Genomic DNA, 19,291 nt, shown 5'->3' on the forward strand with positions numbered 1-19,291 from the left:
TATTCCATCAATATTAACTACATGGCATAAAAGCCCTCCCTGTTTGTTTTGTGTTGGCTATTAATCCTGAGGCCTGCAACTACACAAACATTCTGTAACTGGGCTATATCCCAGCCCTTTCTTCTCTTTTTTCTTCCATCCACCTGTGATTTCTGGTGGTCACCGTTACTCTGCTCTGGGAACAATAAGACCTATTGTGATGGATGTGGCAAAGTCTAGTGAGTCTATTATCTAAGAAGCGTCATTTAAATGTTGAAAAAAAAAATGAAAGGGCGGGGAAGGAGAGGAAGGACGAAGGGAAAGGACTATAACAGCCAGAACAAACTACTTTCTTTCTCTCACTGGTAACTCAATGGTGGTAAGCCTAGAGCACCTATTTACAATCTTAGCACCGGAATGGCCCACTCTGTCTTCTCCATGCTCTGTGCTGGTGACGTAAGGAGTAGTAGGACACTGCCCTCTGAGTGTGACAGCCATTACCTTCTTCATCATCAGAATATCTGTGGCTGCTTGCAAGAGACCCTCACAATCAGGTCTATTGATGTTTCCTCACAGAAGAAGGGGGAGTCATTAGACTCTGCGTGAGATTCCAGATGTTCCCTTTTACTCCCTTCTTTCCGATGTATGGAATTCTGCTTCATTTGCAGATCTTGTGGTTTGGGGTCTCCCTGGAGTGTATAGAGTATGCATCTATGATGAAGTCATTGTCTGTGCTGCACTGAGGCTTTCCAGTGGGGTGGCTGCTCTGGCGTCATCCATGTTCCCCTAAGTCAGTGGATCTCAACCTCTAAGTCATGACCCCTTTCAGGAGTTGAACAACCCTTTCACGGGGTTCACCTAGCCAACTGGCATATCAGATATTTACATTACAATTCATAACAGTAGCAAAATTACAGTTCTGAAGTAGCAATGAAATAATTTTATGGTTGCGGGTCAGCACAACATGAGGAAGTGTATTAAAGGGTCACAGCATTAGGAAGGTTGAGAACCACTGCTCTAAGTCACCCTTGCCCATGCTCTATAGGTAAGCCAGTAAACTTACTGGTGTGCCAAGTTGGATTTGGTGGAACCATCCTTTGATCTGTCATTGAGTCCTACCTAAGGTAACTTGACTTGGACAAGTGGTAGAACAGAGGAGAGGGAGTCAAGCCAGAGGGGATCTGCCTTGTCTAGGGACAGCAGCCTCTGGCTAGTTATCTGCTTCCAATGTTGCCACATAAAACAGTAATCCTGCTTAACTCTTGCCATTTTAAAAGAAAATCCAAAATTATATTTTCATTTGCCAACATGGTAACAAGGTTTAAGGGAGGTACATCTCACATGGATTATCATGATCATAAGCCACAAAAGGATTTGACTGTCTGTGGTTTGATGTGACATTTACTGATTTGAAAAGCACTTTCTGGGCTGACCAAAACATATGTGTAGCCAACTTCCCAGTATATAACTTCCATGTTAGGGCTTAATGTTCTTGATTAGTTAAGGGACATGAACCTCAGGAGCAGATGGTCACTTAGCTGACATTTAATGAACCTTAGCAAGAGGCTAGGACCTTGTCCTCCTCAAGTTGAGGAGACATTGATTCCAGACAGTAGAAAAGTAGCCAGAGGCAGAAAGCTCTAGATGCCAGAGTAGACACTAATTCAAAAGAAAGAAATGATTTTGTGAGCTAAAGGATGTAGGGAGGCTTAGTGGAGGGAACAAGGATTGAGCCCTGCTCAGGATGAGTAGAACTTAGAATGACTACAGGACAGAAGGGTGTGATAAATGTATGAAGATAGGGTTGGGCCTGGTGTGTCCTGTGTGAGACAAGTGAGACAAAGGAGTTTGTAAACGATATTTTTATGTCCTGGTACTGATAGAACTTTAAAGCAAATTAAACAGCACACACACACACACACACACACACACACACACACACACACACACACACACATTATTTTGGAGACAGGTTGTTCAGGTTAGCTTTGAACTTGATACGTAACTCCTGATTCTCCTGTTTCCACCTCTGGAGAGATAGGATCATAGGCATGTATCACCACATCTGCTTTCTTCAATGTAAAGATCAAACCCAGGATTTTGTGCACAGCAGACAAGCAGTCTATTGACTGAGCTATAGCTAAAATCCCAAGAACAGTATTTTTTTTTTTTTGTTTTGTTTTTCAAGACAGGGTTTCTCTGTGTAGCTTTGCGCCTTTCCTGGAACTCACTTGGTAGCCCAGGCTGGCCTCGAACTCACAGAGATCCGCCTGGCTCTGCCTCCCGAGTGCTGGGATTAAAGGCGTGTGCCACCACTGCCTGGCCCAGTATTTTATTTTTAAGTTGCAAAACAAAACATGTGTGAGAACTCTAACAAGTTGTTTGGGCAATAGCTATGGAGTATGGTTGTGCCCACCTAATGCCATCGAGAAGAATTACTTTCAATACAGTTTTAGACTTCCTTCATAAAGAAGAAAAGCTAGGGTTAAAATATAACTAGCCTGGGTCACTGCTAGTTACAAATCCTTTAGCATCTGGGGAGCAGAGTTAATTTATGCCCAGCTTCCTGGCATTATTCCTCCTGGGTGACAAGTCCGTATTATTTGCCAGATTACAAAAGATTGTCCTCAGTTACCTCCTTTAAGCCTGCCCTCCCTTGTCTCCCTAATCTAGTGGTGTTCTGGATAACTGTCTCCCTGAACAGTGATTTCATACAAATTACAAGGGAGAGGTGCCGAGGACCAGCCTCTCAGTCATTTTAGCACAAGAGCAGCAGCCACTGTCTGCTTGTCATTCCTAAACAGGCTCCTAAGGCAGTGTACAGCTTGTAAAAACAGAACAGTTGAAAGTATTCTTGATCCAAATGCTTCTTGGTTTTGCCAGTTTATAGAATAAAATCGTAAGACAGGAAAAAAAAATGCTTCCTCTTGTGGGTGCCAGAGAGTTAATCAGGGTATTTCCCGAGACTAGGCCAATGGGTGTGGGATGAGGTCTTTCTTTGTATAGAAAAGGGATTCTGGGTAGCCTACTGAGTTTGCTCTGATAGACACTCAGCTTCACCGAGCCTACAGCAAAGATATTTTCTTTGTTTTGTTTAGTTTTTTTTTTCCTTTGACATAGGGTCTCATTATGTCACCCTGTGTGGTCTTGAACTCACAGTGATCTGCCTGCCTCTACTTCCTGAGTACTATGATTAAAGCCATGTTCAGCAGCAGGAGCTAGATCATGGATGTCCTCAGGTACTGGGGTGGGAAGAGATGGGCTTCAGGACCTTCAAAGACACTAAAGTCCTCAGATTCTGGACCTCCCACATGTGATCATGTACTATTGCATATAGCCTATGCACATTCCCTATACTTTGAATCATCTTTATATAACAACATCTCTATATAACAACAAATACAACCTCATCTCTATATAACAACATCTCTATATAACAACAAATACAACCTCAAGGTGATGTAAATGGTTTTTATATTGTATAGAGAATAAGAAATGGCAAGAAAATGTCTGTATGCATTCCATTGCAATTTTTGGATTCATGATTAGTTGAATGCATGCATATGGAACATAGTATACAGAGGGTCAACTGTCACACCCTTTCTGTATTCCCTCATAGCTGCAAGCTATTCTGCCTTGGCTATGTTTCGAGGTTCACTCTACCTAACTAGTTCCAGATTACAAAAGACAACTGTTAATGTCCAGCAACTATTATATGCCAGGCAATGCTTTCATGGTTTGTAATATGACAACATCAGGGAAATCTTATATTCTGAACTTACTGATAGGGAAAGTGAGGCACAGAAAAGTTACATAACTTATCATGGCCACACTTGGAGAAAATTGCAGGAATGATGCTCAAGCCAGAGAACTGTGTTCTTCATCTCCTTTCCTTGGCCACCGCCCCAACAACCTTCCACACGGGCTACTGGGGCTCTAGCCTTTAGATAAACTGTCCCTGAGGAAAGCTAGATGGTGACTACGTTTGTCTTAACCTTATTGCAGTTAGTGATTAATGTGTCCTCTCTACTCCTACCCCTATATTTTCTGTTCCCAAGTCATGGCTTTTTCTACTTCTCAGGGGTGAGGGAAGCTGCGTTTCTGTCTAGCTTCCTGCTGGCTCCAGCAAGGGCGGCCGAGTCACTGCCCTTTTCATTTACTAAAAGACAGAAGACAGGCCATATCCCTCCATGCTCCAGCTCAGTACTTTATTGCTGATGATCTCCTCCTCTAGGACATGCAAGTCCTTTCTTAGGCTTATTGTCAGGTCCAAAAGAAACCCTGGACCAATGGCTACCCGTGGTGCCTAATAGCATACCAAAGTGAGTGTATTAGGCTCTCTCAGTTTATTGCAAATACCCGTTACAGAGTCCATGCTGGCACCCTGACTCCTCCCAGCTCTTCTCACCTGCCCCCTACCCTAAACTTCTCCAGCTCATGGGCTTCCCTCCCCACAGCTTCTCATTCCCATATAACCCTGCCATTTGGCCACATGCTTGCTCTCTTGTTCTCCTTTTGTCTTCCTGTCTTTGCTTTCTTTTTTGGTTCTCCTCACTCTCTCCCTCCCCTCTTCTCAGTCTGCTCTGGACTCTTCCAGATGCCTCTGTCTGTACTCTCCCTCTATCTACAGTAAAAACTTTCCCCTCAACCAGACCTTGGAGTGGTCATGTCCTCACTTTATACACCACGTGCTCGCTTCGGCAGCACATATAGTAAAATTGGAACGATACAGAGAAGATTAGCATGGCCCCTGCTCACTTTATACACTTATCACAGGGGCTTAGGATTTTGAAGTCAATTCTCGGGCATCAGTCTGCTTGAAATAGAAGCCAGTTATCTTATATGTTTAAGGCAGTGGGCTGAGGGTGTACCTTGCTGGCCGCCATGGAGAAGTATTTGAAGGCAGTGGCATTATTTTGTGGTGCAGCAGTATTCCCCTCTAAGTACATCTATGGATAAAAAAGAGGCTATCAATAGGAAAATCATTTAAAGTGATGCAAATATTTAAAAACTAAATAGCAATAATGATCGCCAGAGCATTGCGAGTATAGTAAATATCACTGAATTATACATTTTAAAGTAGTACCCATTATCTTAGTTTTATGTCAGGTAAGAAAGCAGAAGAAACTAATGTCACCTACTACATACACTAGAGTGATGTTGCCCCAGGACAAACAGACCCTATTTATGTTTTCTCATATTTCTTGCATCTAAATTACAGTTTGTAACATTTCTAGAAGCAGGGTACTCATTCCCATGGTAACTAATGCAAATCAGCTACAGGGAGCCAAAGCAGCCTGGGGAGTGGAGAAAGCAGAGTCTTTATGGGAAAGAATAGCCCATCCCAGCAGGCATAAGGGCTGATTTTGACTTTGGTTAGTGTAAAACTGTTTCTCATTCCAGGGGTGGAGGAAAGAGACACTTACTTGACTGGGCCAGGGCCTGTACCAGTCTCTGATGACATCTAGCCTGTTACCTGTTGGGCCTCATAGCTACCCTTTGCAGAGAAGTTCAGGCCAGGTGTATTGCAAGGTTCTGTGAGTGCCTCAGATAAAGGCTGAGTTTCTAATAGGCTTCTTCCTGTCATCTCAAGAGTACTACCCACAGGCTGCAGAGGAGTACCTCTTCAACTGCTTGTGTAAAAGGGGTCTTCAAGTGTGGTCACACCTTACCCTGCATTCAACTAGCTTTACTAGTTAATTCTTAGAATACGTGTACACGTGCATGCGTGTGAGTGTGTGTGTGTGTGATTCATTCATTTATTTATTTGCAGTGCTAGTGATTGATTGGTCCTTGTACGTACCAGGAAAACACTTGGCCACTAAACTGCATCTCAAGTCCATTTCTTAGAGGTGTGTGTGTGTGTGTGTGTGTGTGTGTGTGTGTGATATGCATGTGTAGGCCCAGAAATCACATTGACTGTCTTCCTTGATGAATCTCTACTTTATATAATTAATTAATTAATTAATTAACTAATTAATTAATTATTATTTTTTGGTCAGGAGTAGTGATATATGCCTTTAATCTCAGCACTCAAGGGGTTTAGGGAGATGGATCTCTGTGAGTCTGAGGCCAGCACCTGGTCTATGTAGCAAGCTTCAGGCCAGTCAGGTCTACATTTTGTGTGTGCATGTGTGTATGTATGTGTGTTGGGGTGGCCATATTGCAAACATGCATGCCACAGCAGGACAGTTTTGTTGAGTTGATTCTTTTATTCCACTTTCATGTGGTTTCTGATGATTGAATTCAGATCACCAGAATTTCCCAGCAGATGTCTTACCTGCTGAGTGATCTTACTGGCCCTTCTACCTTACATTTTTAGGCAGGGTCTCTCACTAAGCCCAAGACTCACGGTTTCAGCTAGACTAGCTGGCCAATGAGCTCCAAAGATCTGCCTGCCTCTACCTATTCAGAACTGAGGTTACAGAACTGCATAACCATGACAGGATTTTTGGGGTGGGGGATGGTGGAGATTGAAGCCCAGGTCTTCATGCTTGACAGCAGGCCACTTTATGAGTCAAGACATCTCCCAGTCCCCGTGTTTCTTAGCTTTTAAAGAAATATCAAGTACTGATGAACTAGAATGTACCTTTCCTATAAATGCCATGGCATTTGCGCTCCCAGCCTTTGCTGCCTTTAAAAAGTAGTATAGTGCCTTCTGGAGAGAAAAGGAACAGTATTATTGCCAGTCACAAATACATTCTACAAACTGGCTCTTTGAACCAGATTTTATTCATTCAATGTGCATTCAAAAGTATCTATGAAATAACCACTTTGTTTAAGACACTCTTCCAAGTGTTATTTCAACTATAAACCTGAAGAGTGGGAGAATGTGTGTGTGTGTGTGTGTGTGTGTGTGTGTGTGTGTGTGTGTGTCTGTGTGTGTGTGTGTATGTGTGTGTGTGTATGTGTGTGTGTGTGTGTGTGTATGTGTGTGTGTGTGTGTGTGTGTGTGTGTTCTCAAAACAGGGCAAATATATTTTATATACATATGTTTTATATATATATTTTAGAATATAAAACTTTTTTCTTCTCACATTTGGAAAAGCTGGATAGGCATGTGGCTTCATAGCAAAAGATGAATCTCAGCTACAGATTTAAATAGTCCAGTATTTGGAAAAGTAGGCTTTTATGTACTTATTTTGAGACAGTTTGTACTACAGTTGGCAGAATCCTAATGTTTATAAGGCAGAATAAGGCCAGACACACCCAACTGCTTGCTGAGACCATGTCTTTGTGTAGAGGTCAGCTTCAAGACAATTTCTTATGAATCAAAATGAAGGAGATCAGCAAAGCCTCTGATTTCTCTAAGTAATAAGATTAAACATTCTAGAATAATCTTATCTCTTACTGCTGCATTCTCTCGGCCTCATCTTGACTTTCTAGAAAATTCCTGAGAAATAAAAGTGACCAACCACAAGAAAGAGACCTAAAAACAACTCTTTGTTGTCACATTTACACACAATTCATCTGTTTGAACTCAATGAGTCTATTCTTTACAAGGTCTTAACTAGATTAATATGCAATTATCTGCTCCCTCCCAAAGAGAAGAAAATATTTAGGGAAGAAATATGGACAAATCTTTTATATGAAAATTGGCTCTAAAAATGTTGCCATATTATTTGAGAGCTATTTTTATATTGCTAAGTCAGTCTTCTTTGTGGACGTAAGTACAGATGCACCTTTGCTGGACTTCAATGCATCATCTCTTTTAGTCTTCATTTGTCCTTTAGAAAATTTGACTGGCATTTACTACATGTCTATTGGTGTATTAGGTATTATAGGTCATTCATAAATGAACAAAACCATGGTCCCTTAGATTTCATATTGCTAGAAGATCCACCAGGTGAAAAAAGACATCAATGATGATCTATTGTTGACCCTGAATATTATAATATTGACCTGCCAAGTAAGATTTTCCCATTGGTGAAATAGTGGCATGACTGTTGGGGGTAACCAACACCTTTCTGATTGGATTTAAGGCCAGCTCTACAGGAGAAAATTCATGGCTGAAACTGTTAACTTGACCAAAAGCCCACAGCTAGAGAGGTCATAGGCCCTAAGAGAGAACCTATTACTTCCTTCATTTTGCTAAATGCCCACATTATCAAACTATTTTCTAAATAGTTATGTTTCTATACCCACAGATTAGTGTTACTGTTAACCTTGGCCAGAGAAGCTTCTTTTTGCAGTGAGTAACAGTTAGTACAGAGACTCATGGTTACCAAAGACATGTGAGTAAGTCATTGTTAAGCGCTCAGCCCTAAATGGAACATCTCCATCATTCCCTATCCCCCACCCCATACCCACACTGGCTCAAGGTATACCATGGCAGAGGAGATGGAAAGAATGTGTGAGCCTTAAGAATGGGGAGGAGAGCTGTGAAATGCTGTCTTCTGGACATGACATGGCTGTTTCACTTATGAATTCACAGCAGCTGTGGTTACCTGCACAAGAACTGTATAAGATCAAGCCAGTCAACATTACAGCATGGGATGGCGCAGGGCCTTAATGGCCTTGTTCCTAGTTTAGGAGCTATTGATAGTTTAAAGTGTTGGGGAGGATAGAGTCAAGTTTCTTTGAGGGTTTGGCCACTGGTAAGTTGAAGATATATTGAATACGTGTGTGAAAATATCAAAGAATAAATAAAATTATTTTAAAATAAAACATGGTTCCTAATTTGCTACCTGACAATGGTGCTGAGAAAAAAAAAAAAAAAAACAAACCAAATGAACATATGTTAATAGCACTGAGTAGGTGAGATAAAAGGAATGCCCCCAAATAATTAGATGGGTAGAGAATGGGAGAATATAGGTTGTACTGTTTCCTAACAAGTGTTTTTATGGCTTTTCTTTCTAAGTTCTCATACTATCATTATAAGGAAGGTACTGTTAATATATGGTCTTATTTAATGACATCTAAAGTCATGCACAGTATATATATTCCATAAGACGACTGAATACATTTTCTATGTCCTTGGAACTCTTCATGGGATAAAGGGGAAGGCCAAAGTGATAGAAGCTTCACTATACTGAGGCAGTCAGAAACCAGAGGAGTGTCAATAGAAAGAGAGTCTTCATTCCTTTGGGAATGTCTAAGCTGCCTAAGAAGTCATCATTGTTTCAGTGTGGCCGGAATAGAATACCCCAAATCTAGGGCTTGTAAAAGAGAATGCAGGCGTTGACTACTAAACTAAGGATTTAACTTTAGAAAATAAATATCATTAGAGATTTACAATCATTGGGAAATCTTGAAACTAGAAATCTCTGGACTAATCTAAGTGTTAGGAGAAAATTAAAACTATGTATGATATGCCAAATTAAAAAACCACACTGGTTTTGAAAAAGGGCTTTTTTTTTTTTTTTTGGTTTTTCTAGACAGGGTTTCTCTGTGTAGCTTTGCGCCTTTCCTGGATCTCGCGCTGTAGACCAGGCTGGCCTCGAACTCACAGAGATCCGCCTGCCTCTGCCTCCCAGTGCTGGGATTAAAGGCGTGCGCCACCACCGCCCGGCGAAAAAGGGCTTTTTGTATGGATGCTCTTCCTATCCAAATACTAACCAGGCCTGGCCCTGCTTGGGTTCTGAGACCTGGTGAGATTGGATACATTCAGGTTGGTGTTGTCAGAGACTCAGTGGGCCAAAGCTAAGCATACACCCAAATAAGGGTGTCATCTGTGCAAGTCACATTATCTAGGTTTGATTTCTTCATTTAGATTCTCCTCCTCTGTGTTCTCCCAGTACCCTGTTTTGACCCTATAATGTCATTCACCTACCAATTTATCTGTTTGTCTCCTTCAATGTTGGATCCTCTGTACTTAGCACCGTGTCTTCATATATTAAGCATGCATAAAATATTTTTAAAATCAGTGAATGAATATGTATAAATTTTTAAAACAAGGGACCTGGACTTTAATCTTTATGAGACATCTTGGCCTAAGTATCATGGTCCTAAAATCATTTCAAAGTCCACTTTAGTAATTTGGCTCTCAATTAGTTTGCAGTAGAAAGTTCTGGAAAAAAAAGTTTCATTCTGGGAAAAAGATAATTTGAACTTTTAAAAGGAAATAATCTACTCAGAAGCAAGTCCCAGAGTTCCCAACCCTTGTGAACAATGTGACCCCATAAAGCTCATGAGAGTTGGCAGCTTCTCATATAGCACTTAGTGATATGGCTTATTCTACTCCACTGTCAGGGCTTCCTCTACTCCACTGCTGCGACTCTCTTCATTCCACTGTCAGGGCTTCCTCTCCTCCACTGCCGCGACTCTCATCACTCCACCGTCAGGCCTTACTTCACTCTAGTGTTGTAGCTTACTCTACTCCAGTGTTGTGGTTTTCTTTACTTCACTGTCTTTGCCTACTTGGAACTTCAGTTCTATTTAAATTTACCGGTTCTGATGTGATTGCTTCTATTGTGTGATTGCTTCTATTCTATTTTTTTTTTTTTTTTAAAGAGACAGGGTTTCTCTGTGTAGCCCTAGCTGTCCTGAAACTCACTCTGTAGACTCAGAGATCCGCCTGCCTCTGCCTTCCTAGTGCTGGGATTAAAGGTGTGCACCACCACACCTAGCTGTAAAAATGTATTTAACATCACATGAAACTGCCATGCAAGTCACTTTGGTGGATATACAAAAAGATACCCCATGAAGGCAATTTCATGTAAAACCAAGTTGCTCTCAAGCATTTTGATGGTTTGGAGATGTAGTTCAGGTTGTAGAGTGCTTGTGCTTGCCTAGCTTGCATAAAACCCTGGTTTGATCTCTAGTACTGCATAAACTGGATGAGGTGATGCATGTCCCAAGTAATTCCTGCACTTGGGAGATGGAGGCAGGGTAACCAGATCAAGGTCATTCTCAGTTACATAATGATTTTGAGGCCAGCCTTGGCTATATGAGATCATGCCCCAAACAAACAAAACAGAATAATTATCCACCCAGCCATCCATGTATCTTTTAAATATTCACTGAGCAGAGCCACAGATGTAGCTCAGTTGGTAGACTGCCTGCTTAGTATACACAAGTCCTTGGATTCAATGCCCAGCACCACTTAAACTGGGCATGGTATACGTGCCTGTAATCCCATCACTCAGGAGGTGGAAGTAGGAGGATCAGAAGTTCAGAGTCATCCTCAGCTACGTAGTGAGTTTGAGGCCAGCCTGGAGTACTTGAGATCTTGCTTTGAAGAAAATTATTGAGCACTTATCAATTGCTCATTCTACAATGTACATTTTAATCAGGATAGATCTTACTGCAGTGGCAGATTATAGTCTAAAGTTATATTGACAGCTACTTTCTTTCTCAGTAGAATAATGGTTTGTGTCACAGCTAATGGAGTGTTACTATGAAAAATAGCATGTCTCGGGCATTGTGTTAGGTAAAGTTTCATTATTTAAACTCCCCCCTCTTGTAAATGTGGCTTTTTATTGACTCTAAGAAAATCCCTAATTTAATCAGTTTGTAACATTTTCTCTAGAATGAAATGAGAAGGAAATGCATTATTCTGAAAACATTTATGAAGACTGCCCTTATCCAAGGCTCTGTAGATCATCCTGGAAAGGGACATTAGTCTTTCTCTATATTGGGTGGCAGAGAGGATAATACAGATGGCTCTCAGGGTTGATATTATTCCTCTGCCAGTTTTAATTTAATTATGCTGCATCCACTTTAATAATATGCACCCAAGCACCCAGCATTCCTAATCCAATTCATTCTGAGCTTTTATATTTTTAAGAATGCAAATGAAATTAAAATATGTGTATAGAAAAATTCAAGATAATGTAATCAAGAATTGCACATACACAATTTTTAATAATTATAAATTTGGTCAGAGAGGTGCCAAATTATTCCCTATGATAACAAATTCTGAGAGAAATTAATTTAATCAAATAGTGAGCAGTGATGGGGAAAGGCAGGATAGTTCCAGGGCATTTTGGTATTTAATTTGCTGATCAGCAAACTGGAGCATCACGTTTCAAATGAGCCTTGTGGTAATAATTTCTTCAGTGAACTGAAACATCTGATGGGCTGAAGTGGTGGTTTTCATGCTGAAAGGCATCGTCAATGTGTAGGTTACTAGCATCCACTCATTCAATATATATTTACCGAGTGCATTATTCCTAGTAGAAGACAAACTAGTGAGCAAGAGAAACAAGGACATAAATTCCACTGTGGACACAGACAGCAATGAAGACCAATAGAATGAAGGGAGGTACATGTGTTATGTGGAAAGTAAATGGTGTGGGAGTATAAGTAGTGGAACACTGGAGTTATCAAGAAAATTCTTTCCAAGGAGGTGAGACTCAAAGGATAAGAAGCCAAATATGTGAGAAGCTGCCATAGTAGCCCCTCAGAATCTTCTTATTCTTTCACCTTCCCCTCTTCCCTGTGGCTAGCTAACTGAGCATAAGCCAAATAGGCTTAAGGTGAGATTTCTGGAGGAATGTCCACATATATTCAATTTCATTAGACTGAGGAGTAGAAAGGATCAGCCTGAACCTGTCCTAAAGAGTGCTTGACTATAAGGAAAGGTTCTGGAATTAAACTCATGATCTTGAGATCTCTAGAGAAAAATGAGGCCCAAGCCAATTATTAGAAAGTCAGAGATGGAGGAACCTGAGTGATCATGCTTCTCTCTGCATTCTTGCTCTAAAAATGGGAAAGCAGATTTTAGAGGCTATATTGTGGGAGTGGTGCAAGAATAAATGATATTTACTAGAAATAACACAGGTTTTCAGTGCCGAAGGCCTTCATTCAATTTTGCGATTTATTTTTGATGATTTATTTTTATGTATGAGGATTTTGACTACATGAATGTCTGTGTACCAGGCCCAGAAGGAGGCCAGAAGAGAGTGTCAGATCCTTTGGAACTGGAGTTATAGATGGTTGTGAGCCACCATGTGGGTGCTGGGAACTGAACCTGGGTCCTCTGTTCTCTTAACTGCTGAGTCAGTACACCATTCTTCAAATTCTGCTTCTTAATGCACTTACTTTCCAGCTCTGAGACTTGAAACAATTTGCTTTATCTCTACAGAGCAGGTTTTTCACTTATAAAGCACTCAAAAAAATCTCCACAGCAGTGCTGCTGCCTGAGACAGGTCCTCAGGATGCCTGGCTCTTGGCCGCTGCCACTATAGCCTTGCAATCCTTCAGTGCCACTCAGGAGGGCTTGTACTGCTGAGTTGAGGTGGCTCCAGTTCCCTTCAAATGTTCATGTTGTGTGTGGCTGACTGACAGTATGCGTGTGTGTGTGTGTGTGTGTGTGTGTGTGTGTGTGTGTGTGTGTGTATGTAGGGTGTTATATAAAAAGGCTCTTGTTATCCTTAAGTCAATCAAAGTTCCTCTTTAGAACAAATGAGGAAATGTTCCCAGTTATGTACCCAATGACTAACATCTATTATAGGCTAAAGTCAGACACTGGAGCAATCTTATGAACACAGAACTCCTGTCTAAGGAGCTAACACAGTGCTCACAATCAGGTTTTAAAAGCCCTGGAAACCTCCGTTTCAGCTCCCCCAGGATGCAGATGCTTATGTAAATTGCTACTTTATGGAATTAACTTTGACGTTTATCTGATGCTTACCATCTCTCATATAAAAGAGAAAACAACAGCACCAAAGACATATATAAAATAACAATATCAAGTGAAGTGAGAGTAACAGACCCCTTTTTAATGTAGCTGCCTTATAAAGAGGTGATTTCTGTCCCTTAGGCTGTTGGGTTTATGTTGAGACAGAGTTTTCTTTCCTGTGAGAAAATGAGCACGTGGCTCCTAGAAAATGATAGTTAAGTGCAACATCATTTGTTTCTCCAGGTCTGTGGTGATTGGCACCTTGAGACCACATTTAGAACCTAGGACAGAACTCAGCCTGTGATGTGGCATCTCACCTATGTGGGTTAGGCTTGTTTATCCTTTTTCCTCCAGTATGTATTTGGAGGGCTAATTAGGCCTCTAACTCACCACAATAAGGTAAGATCAAGCACAGTGATTAAGTGTTCCACAGAATTGCAGAGATGCTTAAGTTACAGTTAAAAGCAGCCTGATCCCTGACCTAGCCAAACCTGATGAATTAGGCCCTCAGGTAACTTAGCAGAAATTTCCCATGAGGACTTTCTGCAACTGGCCTTTGGGAAAGACAAAAGTTCAAGGCCAGTGAATGGGGGCATTCTCCATGCTCAACACCAGCCTGACAGAATGTAGGGAGTAGGAAATGTTGAGGGTCTGCACAGGCATGGGACATCCTCTGCCCTGGTTGCTCCTCAGAAGTTGCTTTGTGCCTGAAGACAAGTTAGGAAAAATGCAACCGTGGGGTGAACTCTGCTTTCCCTCAGAATATGACCAAAGCCACAGCTGTGGGCTTCCCACATCCTGCCTACTACCCCCTCTTCCGTTTTTCACTGGGCCCTCAGCTTACCTCACCGCTACCATTATCCCCTATAGGACTAAAGTTTGAGATCAACTTACATAGTAATCCTGATCTAGGCCTTTCCTCCCAATTAGATGTAATTGTCCAAGGGATACCTGGAAATGATGATTTTTTGAAAATGGTTTTAGCAGCAATATTAATTTAAATAAAAATAGTATTTATTTGTTGATTTTACTATAGTGCATTGCTTCAGTCTGATGTTATTGGTGTGCTTTGGAAGAGGTGGGGAACATTCCAGTCTATGTTCTTTGATCACATGATCAGTTGCTACTAGGCATATGGCTTCCTTCGTGGTAGAAAGCCACTGGCTGGTGTATGGTAATGTCCAGATTCATGGGTAGAGGGGCCTTAGTCTATGACTCACTAAGATCACATAGGTGCTGTCATGTTCCCACTATGGGTCCTCAGGAGGCCATCTACATTAATGCCAACATTGGAGATACTATTTTCCCATCACTAAAACCTAGGTTTTTAAAAAGTGAAATTTCCAGGAAGAAATGCAAAACCACCACTGCCGCCGCCGCCACCACCGCCGCCGCCACCACCACCACCACTACCACCACTGCCGCCGCCGCCACCACCGCCGCCGCCACCGCTGCCACCACCACCACCACTACCACCACCACCACCACCACCACCACCACCACCACCACCACCACCACCATCTTGCTATCACCATGGCAGCTATTTCTTGAATAAACCCTCAAAAAACTGCAGGTTGCAAGGGGACAAAACAGAAGTGGGGCAGAGAGGAGAGAGTATCCCCCACTTCACATTCAAAGTAGGGCATTGTTGATACCCCTGGCCCTCAGAAGGGGCCAGCTCTCTGGTAACTGGCATGTTCTGAGAATGTGGTCTTTTCTGTGTGCATTACTTGTATCTGAACATCTCCTCTTTCTGCCAAGTACTTATAGTACTGGTATATGTCCCAATCCAAAATCTCACTGTTGGAGCTCAGATTTTCAGGTCTTTCGGTTAGTCTCACTTTCTCCACTGGAATTCCTTCACTTTTTTCCAATTTGTCAGCAACTGTGAATAGAAACAAGTCAGAAAATAGAACACCTGGCCGGCAAGAAGTAACAGTTGATTTGGAGAAACACGGTTAGACTCATTTTGCTTAAATTGTGCAGGAATCTGGACTGCTGACAGGGAAGAGCCATAGGAAATTGGGACTTGCTGGGTTTTGTTTATTTGGATATGAAAAACAGTGGGAAAAAGTCTGTACTTGCCTTTGAAACTCATATAAATATTGTCAACATAGACTCGTGTGAGGCTATGGGCAAGGTTTTAAAGGGACACCCATTGATCCCCCTGTGCTAACTTTTTCCGGGACGGCCATTGCAATAGAAGAATAAGGGCTACTCATTTATTCCCTATAGATAGTCTGAGAATAAATACAAAAATACATTTGCTTGACTATTCCTAACAAAATGTACAGTTGAAATACATACATAGCGATTCCATTATCATTGAGCGTATGAAAAATGATCTTGTCATAAATAGCCTCTGAAATCCAACAGTATTTTTTTCAAGCCCCCTTTCCCCCAGATGTCTGAGATACACGTTTAGATGTTATTGTAAATACAGAAGTTAACCTAATGGACTCAATCCACCTCTAGGAAGACTTTTATTTAGAACTGTATGTAATCTGAGTGATGTTGCAAGATGGAATGTGACATATAACTCTGAAGAGCCTCTAGGAAGGAACACAAACTACCCCATGCTCTATTTTTGTAGTCAAAATTTGTGTGGTAGAACAATGACTGAACTGTGGAGCAATCCCTCCCGTGTGTGTATCTTCTATTTGTTTCATTAGAATTCCTTTTTCACTTCTTTATTTTTTTGGGACAGAGTCTCTTTATATAGCTCTGGCTAGCCTCAAACTTGAAGTGACCATTCTGTGTTTCTGCATCCCAGATACAGTGTTTATAGGTTGTGATGGTTTAAAAGAAAACGGCCCCTTGTTGGAGTAGGTGTGGCCTTGTTGGAGGAAATGTTTCACTGTGGGGGCAGGCTTTGAGGTCTCCTGTGCTCAAGCTACACCCAGTGTGGACACAGAGACTCCTGCTGCTGCCTGTGGATCAAGATATAAAACTCAGCCGGGCAGTGGTGGTGGTGCACGCCCTTAATCCCAGCACTCGGGAGGCAGAGGCTGGCGGATCTCTGTCAGTTTGAGACCAGCCTGGTCTACAGAGTGAGATCCAGGACAGGCACCAAAACTACACAGAGAAACCCTGTCTTGAAAAAACAAAAACAAAAACAATAAACAAACAAAAAGATATAAAACTCTCAGCACCATGCTTGCCTGCATGCTGCCACACTGCTCACCATGATGATAATGGATGAAACCTCTAAAACTGTAAGCCAGCTCCAATTAAATGTCTTCCTGTATAAGAGTTGAGGTGGTCATGGTGTCTCTTCACAGCAATAGAAACACTAAGATGCTGGCCCATACTACCATAACCCCACTAGGAACTTTTTAACAAACCATCCAACATGATTTAGGTTAGAATTAGGGGAGTTCACTTAGTGTTTATGTTTAAGAAGCAAATATTCTAGCAAGGCATAGTGGTGCACAGCTCTTGGGAGAGAGAGGCAGGTGGATCTCTGTGAGTTAGAGTCCAGCCTAGTCCTACATAGGGAATTCCAGGCCAGCCAAGGATATATACAATGAGACCATGTCTCAAACAACAACAACAAAAAACCCACCCAACCAACCAATAACTGCCTCCCCTCCAAAAAAACCTTATGAGATTTACTCACTATAATCTGCCACTTTCTTGTAATGATTTAGGGCAACTTCACAATTTTGTAGAACATTGATTCCTGACAAATATCTGTACCCCTAAAACACAAGCATATATATGTGTTATTATTTGTATAATGCTATAGTTACAATATATCTACTTTTGTCTAAGAATATTTACAAACCAGAATCATCTGGGACATCATGCTTCCTCCAGCACTTCCAAAGGTATAATATATCAGTGCCTAAGGTACAAGAAATACAATTATATTGGTTTCCTAAATTTGGAACTCAAGTCAAATACTGTTTCTTCATTCCTACCCCAGGAATGAACCAAAAAACCATTTCAAAATATATCCCAAGTTTCAATCTGTTCTGTTAATATGGTTTCCATTTATTGGGGTTACCAGGGTATAGAGTCTGTGGTAAAGGCATGACATATGGCATTTCATTTTATCATCTTAAAATCCTATGAAATAGATAGTATCTACCTTCAGTAAAGAACCTGATGTATGAGACTTCAAGAAATTTGTGGCAGATTGCTAAATTTCTCTGCTGAGTAGGTACTTTTAATACAACAGTAGAATGAGCCTCTCTAAGAATAAATTCTATTCAGTGTTCCTTTTAATAAGTAAATTTTGTTCCAGAAAAATAGAGTTAACTTTTACCTTGGCTTGATCATATTCCATTCCTATTCCATAAGAAGATAAAAATCCTAGTGCCTAAAGGGCATAAGAAAACACAAAATGGAGTCAATTTGTTTCATCATTTTTATCTACATATTTATTTTTTAGATTTGTTTATTTTATTTTATGTGTGTGAATGCTTTGCCTGCATGTATCTATGTGCACCATGTGTATACCTGGTGCCCTCAGAGGTCAAAAGGGGGGCATTAGATTCCCTGGAGCTGGAGTTATAGATGGCTGGGAACCACCATGTGGGTTTTGGGAATCAAATCCTGGTTCATTGCAAGAGCAACAAGTGCTCTTAGCCACTGAACCATCTCTCCAACTCCATAATTTTTTGTCTATATTGATAATGGATATCTTACATATATTTTTATAATAATTTATACTGTTATTTATAATACAAAAAAGTGCTTTTATATTGGGAGGATTATATAATATGTGAATCTTCGGTACTTGTTGTACTTTAGAATAAGATATAATAATAAAATAGTAAAGTCAGGTGTGGTGGTACACATCTGTAATCCCAGGAGGCTGAGGAAGGAGGATCATGGCATCTAGGCTATCCTAGGCTACATAGAAAGACCTTGTCTCAAAAACAAAACAAAACAAAAGCAAGCAAACTAGAAAATATTATAAACTTGTGGTTGATGTATGTTTTCCTTTGTTGTAAATAAAATTTTCCTTTGATATGTGTTGGAGTCTGCCAGAGTCCAGCTCTGACCTGTCCAAGAGTTCTTCGGGGGAGGAGAGAGGAATGAGGAAATGATAGATAGGAAGATAGAAACAGACAATAAAAAAGACAGAGACACAGGGTAGCTTCGGGAAGGCCCTGGGTCAATACCCAGTGGCCTTGAGGTTTATTTCAAAGGGCTTTTTATACAATGCCAAGGGTTGAGGCAAAAGACTGCCCCCATTCAAGATCAAAGCACAACATATAGCCAATTGTAGACCCTTCAAAACACCTGGTAACCACACCTGTGGCCAAATCATCCCATTATGCAGCCCTGCTGGGTAAAGCAAGCTCAGATTCTCTGACCTTGAGTAAGGTCTTACTAGGGAGCCTCTGTGGGCCCCCACAGATATAAGCTTTCTCTAAGCTTTCTATATTTCTTGCTTTTTGTGATATGGTGATTGAGTCCAGGACCTCACATGTTCAGGGTAATGCTCTACTACTGAGCTATTTCCCCACCCCTAATTTAAGTATTTTTATTCATATTTTAAAAATAAAATAGAATTGACTTAATAAAATACTTAAAAATATACTGAATAAAGAGTGAAAGCCTGATCACAGAGCAACATGGAAGTATTGGAAGCCCCTGCCTGCATCCGACACAGTATGCCATCCAAAAAGCTTTTATAGAAACCACAGAAACAAGTTAAATCAGTACATCAGTGTGACGCACCAAGCGAAAAATGGGATTCAAAGCCCACATAGGCAGCTCCCAGATGGTTTGACC

General features: G+C 41.1%; 1 protein-coding gene and 1 non-coding gene across 2 annotated transcripts in view; one reads left to right on the forward strand and one right to left on the reverse strand.

Annotated features, from left to right (window-relative positions):
* Positions 1–19,291, reverse strand: part of Sel1l2 (SEL1L2 adaptor subunit of ERAD E3 ligase) — a 68,859-nt gene that overhangs the window by 18,900 nt on the left and 30,668 nt on the right. The window contains exons 4-10 of the mRNA XM_052725795.1: positions 17,814–17,867; positions 17,331–17,390; positions 17,163–17,244; positions 15,274–15,428; positions 14,438–14,494; positions 6,569–6,637; positions 4,851–4,928 (exon numbers count right to left, since the gene is read on the reverse strand). Coding sequence (XP_052581755.1) covers positions 4,851–4,928; positions 6,569–6,637; positions 14,438–14,494; positions 15,274–15,428; positions 17,163–17,244; positions 17,331–17,390; positions 17,814–17,867 — 555 coding nt within the window. The remainder of the gene's footprint in view (positions 1–4,850; positions 4,929–6,568; positions 6,638–14,437; positions 14,495–15,273; positions 15,429–17,162; positions 17,245–17,330; positions 17,391–17,813; positions 17,868–19,291) is intronic.
* On the forward strand, positions 4,668–4,772 carry LOC128102814 (U6 spliceosomal RNA). Its single transcript, XR_008215560.1, has one exon. It is a non-coding gene; the product is annotated as a U6 spliceosomal RNA (small nuclear RNA).

This window comes from Peromyscus californicus, unplaced genomic scaffold (genome assembly GCF_007827085.1).
Source record: "Peromyscus californicus insignis strain IS unplaced genomic scaffold, ASM782708v3 Scaffold_7__1_contigs__length_154581171, whole genome shotgun sequence".
Classification (NCBI taxonomy): domain Eukaryota; kingdom Metazoa; phylum Chordata; class Mammalia; order Rodentia; family Cricetidae; genus Peromyscus; species Peromyscus californicus.